This window comes from Grampus griseus, assembly GCF_964374135.1.
Source record: "Grampus griseus genome assembly, chromosome: 14".
Lineage (NCBI taxonomy): Eukaryota > Metazoa > Chordata > Mammalia > Artiodactyla > Delphinidae > Grampus > Grampus griseus.
The window spans coordinates 8,719,330-8,727,102 of record NC_139008.1 but is presented as its reverse complement, the minus strand read 5'-3'; the positions used below and the strand labels follow the sequence as shown (position 1 = coordinate 8,727,102).

General features: G+C 47.2%; 1 protein-coding gene across 1 annotated transcript; it reads right to left on the bottom strand.

Moving 5' to 3' along the window:
• Window positions 1-2,403: 2,403 nt before the first annotated feature.
• CCL26 (C-C motif chemokine ligand 26) lies at window positions 2,404-5,578 on the bottom strand (the record flags this gene model as incomplete). The annotated part of the gene is made up of 3 exons (XM_082670003.1): window positions 2,404-2,526; window positions 5,302-5,416; window positions 5,506-5,578. 3 exons carry the CDS (start codon window positions 5,576-5,578, stop codon window positions 2,430-2,432), a joined length of 285 nt encoding a protein of 94 aa, XP_082526129.1. The 3' UTR covers window positions 2,404-2,429.
• Between the last annotated feature and the right edge of the window lie 2,195 nt (window positions 5,579-7,773).

Here is a 7,773-nt window from a genome sequence, read left to right as displayed (position 1 = left end):
GAACCGGTCTGCAGGGCAGAAATAGAGACACAGATGTAGAGAACAAATGTATGGACACCAAGGGGGGAAAGTGGCAGGGGTGGTGGTGGTGGGATGAATTGGGAGATTGGGATTGACATATATACACTAATATGTATAAAATAGATAACTAACAAGAACCTGCTGTATAAAAAATAAATAAATAAAATAAAATTTAAAAACCTCAACAGTGAAAACAAGCACTCTAATTAGAAAGTAGAGAAAAAACATAAGAAACTTTTCACCAAAGAGGATATATGGATGGCAAATAAGCACATGAAAAGACATTGCATAGTGATAGCCATTCAGGAAGTGAAAATTAAGACCACAATGAGAGTTTGAAATGGAGCAGGGTCCCATGGTCCTTGCCTCCCCATGTCCTCAGCCTGCCTTTTGTCTGTGGAAAAACTTTAGCCAAAGAATAAGTTTAATCAGAGAAATGAGAAAATGCAGAAACAAAGGAAAACAGTCAAAGGAGACCAAATAATAATAGTTTAGTCACTAAGCATAGTCAAGGACCTTTAGTTCCTCCCCACAGGCTACACATAATATTCTGAGCCATATCCTGTAAGCTGTCTTATAGATACTGAAACCCACACCAGGTGGAAGAAGTTAACTATGTGATGACCAGACTGTAGCCATGACGGTAAGCTGCCACACACAGTTCCGAGAACTGGCCTCAAGGAAATGGGAAAAAACCAACCCTGGAACTGAAGACTAACTGTACTTAAAACAATCAAGATGGTGCTGGGCAGATCCCTTCATGATTAATTTCAAGATGACCGTCAGAGCTGACTGTGCTGTTTCTGCACGTAGCCCCCTCCCTCTGCCTATAAAAGCTCTTGCTCCCTGATTGTCAGTGGGGGGAGTCGGCCTTTGGACAGGCATCCGCCCTCCCCCACCCCCGTTGCCAGCATCCAAAATAAAGCAAACTTTCCTTTCCACCAACTTGGCCTCTTTATTGGCTTTTGAGCGATGAGCAGCCGGACCCCACTTTCGGTTACAATATCACTACACACCTATTAGAACAGCTAAAATGAAAAACAAGTGATAATAGCAAATGCTAGCCCAGATGCACAGAAAACTGGTGGAAACATACATTACTCGTGGAAAGGTCAAATGACACAGTGACCCTGGAAAATAGCTTGGCAGTTTCTTTAAAAAAAAAAACGAAACATACATTTAATTTATGACCCCCAGCAATTAATTGCATGCCTGGGCGTTTATCTCAGAGAAATGAAAACCTATGTCCACTCGAAAACATCTGTGTGCGTGACTGTTCTTCTTAGCTTTATTTGTAATAGCCCCAAAATGAAAACCTACAGGAGGGTAGTGGTTCAATAAACTGCAGTGTGGCACTCCATGGAATACTAGTTAACAGTAAAAAAGAATAAACTATTGAAACCCACAACAACTTGGATGTATCTCAAGAGCATTGTGTGAAGTTAAAAAAAAAAACAATCTCAAAAGGTCACGTATGATATGATATGATTGTTTATATAACCTTCTCGAAATGACAAAATTATGGAGAAGAATAGATTAGTGGTTGCTAAGGGTTAAGGGTGGTGGGGGAGGGGAGATGTGACCGAAGAGAGAGAACACTGGTGAGATCTTTGTGCTGACGGAAAAGATCTGTATCTTGGTTGTAATGATGGCTACACTAATCTACGCGCGATAAAGTAACAGAACGATACAGACACTTTATACCAATGTCGATTTCCTAGGTGTGGTATTGTACTGTAATTATGTAAGATGTGACTATTGGGGAAAACTGGGTAAAAGGTACCCCTGACTTCCTTGTATTGTTTTTGCAACTTCTGGTGAAGCTATAATTATTTTTTTTTAAGTTCTTTAGGCTATATAGACATAGGCATCTTAGGATTGGTAGGTAGACAATATTCATGCTTATTAATTAATGCCTTATGAGAAAACACTGCCCAATATGGTTGCATTTCATATACCCCGCACCAACAGGCTGTGAGGCTATGAGGTGTTGCACAGAGTTTAATTTCCCATACAACATAAACTTATCTCTCTAAATAATGTTAAGACATTTCATGGGCATTTTGCCAAAATATATTAACATTGTCCCTGCTTTTTTTGCCCAAACAAAAACATAAGGCAGAATTCAATACCAGGGTCAGTTCAGGGATTGGAGACTTGCCAGGCCGTCAGCTGCAAATATCGACTGCTTTATTTTCTTTGAAGAAAACTCAGTTTTTATTGAATTAGAATGTTTATTGAGCAAATGAAATCTTTATTAAAAAAAAAAAAAAGGCTGGTGAGAAATATCCTGTCCTCCCCACCAGACCCATGCAGCCTTCTGTTGGAGAAATTCTTCAGGCTCCACCAAGGGGGGCAAAGCCAAGAACAGAGCAGGATCCAGGCATTTTGGACTGAGAATTCGGCGGTCACGGTTGTTGCCGGGCTCTTAGTAAAGACATGTATTTTCGCACCCATGCTTCCTTCGGTGTTGCACAGAGTTTCTGGCCTCTTTTGGTGGTGAATCTATGGAAAAGAGATGCTGACAGTCAATGCTAAAAACTTTTGTCTCCCGGAAAGGGATGGAAAGGGAGGGGCAGCCCCCCCCAATCTTCTTGCTCGCTTTGCTGTACCCCTGTCACACTGTCCCTGCTCCCTCTTCTGGCCCTTGACCTCCCTCTTCTCTGCTATCCTGTTTTCCACTGGAAACCACACTTCCTGGCCCACCTTCACCAGGAAAGATGTAACAACAGCTCTGGTCTGAAGCAGGTAATCTGCACCGTGCCTCTTAACTCTTTCGGTTTTTTTTTTTTCTTTCGTTTTAATATAACAGTTTTGTTGGGATATAAGTCACTAATTTGCCCACTTAAAGTGTATAATCATAATTCATTGGTTTTAGTATATCAATAGATGATGCAACCGTCACCATGATCAATTTTATAACATCTGTATTGCCCCGCAAAGGAACCTCTTGTGTATTGTGCCACTCAATTCTTAATCACATTATCATGGGTTGTTAGCCACGGCTGCTTATGTGGATACGATTCCTGCCTTCCTTACCACACTGTGAGCTCATTAAGACTGGGGGTTGTGGTTGATGTCCCTGAATGGCTTCCAGCCTTTACTCCCTGAGAGTACTCGGAAGTGACAAGAGCCTAGGTCAGGGGGTGCTCTAACCTGGAGCAGGGGAGAAGAGCCAAAAGGATGGGGAAATAAGAGAGAGGAAGGGCTCTGTGGGTGTTTGAACATCCATGTGACATTGCTCCCATTGAGAGATGGGAGTCCCCTCCCCTTGAATTTAGGCCAGTCTTAAGGACTGGTTGACTAATAGAGAATGGCAAAAGTGATGCTATGTGATTTGGTAGCTAAGTCATAGAAGGTTGTAGAACTTCTGCCTGGTTCACTGAGCACTTACACAGGAGCTGTGGACTTCCTCATAAGGAGTCCTACCACCCCAGCTCACCATAGTATGAGGAAGCCCAAACTAGCCCAACAGAGAGACCACACAGAGGGGCCCTGGAGGGAGATGCCTCCAGCCCCCTGAGCTGTTCCAGCTCCAGCACCATCTGTCTGCAACCACACAAGAGACGCCTTTCCAGAACCTTGCAGCCAAGCCTTTCTGGAATTCCAGACCCATGGAAACCGTGAGAGATAAGAAGATGACCATTGTTGGATCAAGCCACTAAGCTTTGGGTGGTTGGTTACGCAGCAACAGTTGACTGAGATAGGCCCCTCATCTTCCTTCTACAAATGAGGAAACTTGACTTGCCCAAGGTCACACAGCTTATAAAATGAAAGAGCCACTGCTTTGAGCTCAGCTCAGGGCTCTTTGCCAGCTGTTGGTTAAGTGTTGGTGTCTTTAAAACTCCAGAAAGCCAATCAAGACACAAAGGAGAAGACCCAGGACATCCTGAGCCCTGGAGCATCCCCCTCCATATCTAGGCACTTGAGTGCTTCTTTCCCATCCTTAACTGTCTCAAAATGATAACATTCAGCTTTGTCCCTGGAGCCCGTTTTCCCTTTCCGCACCGTTCTCTCATGCTCAGGAACCCAAGGTCCACTGATTGCGTATTTGCACTTAAAGATCGCTTCCAGTTGCTGAATGTTTACTGTGTGCAGGCTCAGCGCTAAATTCTTTGCATATGTTAACCTCATTTAGTCCTGCCAGGGAGCCTTCCAGGTGTGTGTCATCTCTCCTGCTACCGATGAGCTTGGCATGACATGCCTCCTGTCTACCTGTCTGCCTAGTCAGTAACATGTTCATCCTTCTCCCCTCCACCATGCTCCTGCCTGCCCCCTTCACCTGGGCCACTCCCGCTTAGCCTTGGGGGGTCTCAGTGTAAATGTCACTCCCTCCAGGAGACCCTCCCAACACTAAGTTAGGTCCTCCTGTGACTATGATGAAGGGTGGCCGAATATGCCGCCCCCAAATATGCCACTTTGACGTGAGGATTATTTTGAACGAAAGACACTAAAAAAAACCCCAATGAAACAGAACAAAACAAAAAAACCCCAGCAGGGGGCAAGAAGAGCGTTCTGACCTCCCCTTTTCCCCTGAAAGCAGGAGATGAAACTCCCATGTGAAAAATGTCCTCCTTGTACCAGGAGGAAAGAAATATTCTTAACATCAGAGATAGAGTCAAGGCCAAGTGAACTCTGTAAAAACAGACCTTGTTAAGATAACTCTTATCAGTCGTTAGCTTTCCCCACGCCCATATATTTTAATTACTTCTCCACAGTTCCTTCCTTGTTCAAAAGCACGCAGGTTTTATATAAAAAGCATGTAGCTTTTGCCACTTCTTTGGGTCTTCATTTTCCTGTGGGGCTCCTGTGTGCGTGTAAAAGCTATATGTTTTCCTCTTGTTAATGTCTTATGTCGATTTAATTCTAAAGCCCAGCTGGAGCCCCTAAGAGGGTAGAGAGAAAGTTTTGCCTGCGCTACAATATGCTCCCTCCTGCTCTCTCTCCCGCTGTCTTTTTCAAGCACTCATCACAATCTTGATTATTTTGTGCAAATGTCTTTTAATGCCCTCTTTCTTATGCTAGATATAAGGTCTGTAAGGGCTGTTTATTCTTTTATACCCAGCACTTAGCACAGTGCCTGGCAGGCGCCCAGCTCATGGTCTGCAAGCCAGGAAACCAAGCTCAGGGTTACGCTTCTTAAGGCCTGAGATAAGGTGATAACCCAAGTCACTGGGTTCCCATCTTGAGGCTCATCCTGGCACTGTGGGGGTCTTCCCAGAATCCATCCAACAGCATGAATGGTAAGGGACCCTAAAAGCCCAAAGGAGAAATACTTACATCACAGCCTGCTGGGAGCAGCTGTTCCTGGTGAATTCATAGTTACTCACCCACCTCCAGGGAGGGATCTTGTGGGTGTATTGAAAGCAGCAGAACTTAGCCACATCACTGCCACCTAAATAAACAGGGAGAGAAAGGAGCTTGGAGATGTCCCTTTGCTTCCATCCCTAGTCAGCCTGGGAAGGGAGTTGGACAGCGCCGTACGTGCAGCAGCTCCAAGATGGACACTCAGGATAAAAACCAGGAAAAGAGGGAAAGCCGTGGGGAAGTTCTTCATGGTGCTACAAGCTGGGTCCTTCACAGCCTTCTTCCTAATTCCTCCTGTCTCAGCAGTACCCTCTTTTATGGGGCTGAGTGGTCCCTGAAGATAATTCCAGAGAATTTTACCGTAAAGCACAAAAGCAGCTCTTTTGTACTACAGAGGGGAAGCAACCTGACACCCCTGAAAAGGAGATTGGAAAGTGAGGAGGTGTCACGGGGCGGGAAGGGGAGGAGTCAGCACACCCTTGAGAGTCTCCCAGCCAGTGCGATGGTCTGAGGCAATGCTTGATTGTTTGAAAAGCAAAAGCAGAGGAAATAAGAATTCCAGAGAATTGATCTTAGTTATTCCAGATACATTCCTGGCTCTTGGCCAGAGTTTTTTCTGTTTTTCGCCGCATGGCATGTAGGATGCTAGTTCCCTGACGAGGGATGGAACCTGTGCCCCCGCATTCGAAGCACGGAGTTCTAACCACTGGACCACCAGGGAAGTCCCCTTTCTTGGTTTTCTAAACATTGTTTATCTCTTGTTGAGGTCTGGACAGTCTCAGGACAGGAGCATAGAGCAGCCTGACCACACAATGGATGTTCAGGAATGAAGCTCCTGGGGAGGAGCTTCAAGATGGCAGAAGAGTAAGACGTGGAGGTCACCTTCCTCCTCACAAATACATCAGAAATACATCTACACGTGGAAAAACTCCTACAGAACACCTACTGAACGCTGGCAGAACACCTCAGACCTCCCAAAAGGCAAGAACCGCCCCCCCCCACGTACCTGGGTAGGGCAAAAGAAAAAAGAATAAACAGAGACAAAAGGATAGGGACGGGACCCGCACCAGTGGGAGGGAGCTGTGAAGGAGGAAAGGTTTCCACACGCTAGGAAGCCCCTTCGCGGGCGGAGACTGCGGGTGGCGGAGGGGGGAAGCTTCGGAGCCGCGGAGGAGAGCACAGCCACAGGGGTGCGGGGGGCAAAGCGGAGAGATTCCCGCACAGAGGATCGGTGCCGACCAGCACTCACCAGCCCGAGAGGCTTGTCTGCTCACCCGCCGGGGCGGGCGGGGCTGCGAGCTGAGGCTCGGGCTTCGGTCTGAACGCCGGGAGAGGACTGGGGTTGGCGGCGTGAACACAGCCTGCAGGGGGTTAGTGCACCACGGCTAGCCGGGAGGGAGTCCGGGGAAAAGTCTGGACCTGCCAAAGAGGCAAGAGACTTTTTCTTCCCTCTTTGTTTCCTGGTGCACGAGGAGAGGGGATTAAGAGCGCTGCTTAAAGGAACTCCAGAGACAGGCGCGAGCCGCGGCTAAAAGCGCGGACCCCAGAGACGGGCATGAGACGCTAAGGCTGCTGCTGCCGCCACCAAGAAGCCTGTGTGCGAGCACAGGTCACTATTCACACCCCCATTCCGGGGAGCCTGTGCAGCCCGCCACCGCCAGGGTCCCGGGACCCAGGGACAACTTCCCCGGGAGAACGCACGACGCGCCTCAGGTTGGTGCAACGTCTCGTCTGCCTCTGCCGCCGCAGGCCCGCCCCGCACGCCGTGCCCCTCCCTCCCCCCGGCCTGAGTGAGCCAGAGCCCCCGAATCAGCGGCTCCTTTAACCCCGTCCTGTCTGAGCGAAGAACAGACGCCCTCCGGCGACCTACACGCAGAGGCGGGGCCACATCCAAAACTGAACCCCGGGAGCTGTGAGAACAAAGAAGAGAAAGGGAAATCTCTCCCAGCAGCCTCAGAAGCAGCGGATTAAAGCTCCACAATCAACTTGATGTACCCTGCATCTGTAGAATACATGAATAGATAACGAATCATCCCAAATTGAGGAGATGGACTTTGGGAGCAACGATATGTATATGTTTTCCCCTTTTCCTCTTTTTGTGAGTGTGTATGTGTATGCTTCTGTGTGTGATTTTGTCTGTATAGGTTTGCTTTTACCATTGTCCTAGGGTTCTGTCTGTCCTTTTTTTTTTTTTTTTTTAGTATAGTTATTAGCGCTTGTTATCATGGGTGGATTTGTCTTTTGGTTTGGTTGCTCTCTTCTTTCTTTTTTTTATTTAAAATTTTTTTTTAATAATTATTTTTTATTTTATCTTCTTTGCGGTACGCGGGCCTCTCACTGTTGTGGCCTCTCTCGTTGCGGAGCACAGGCTCCGGACGCGCAGGCTCAGCGGCCATGGCTCACGGGCACAGCCGCTCCTCGGCATGTGGGATCTTCCCGGACCGG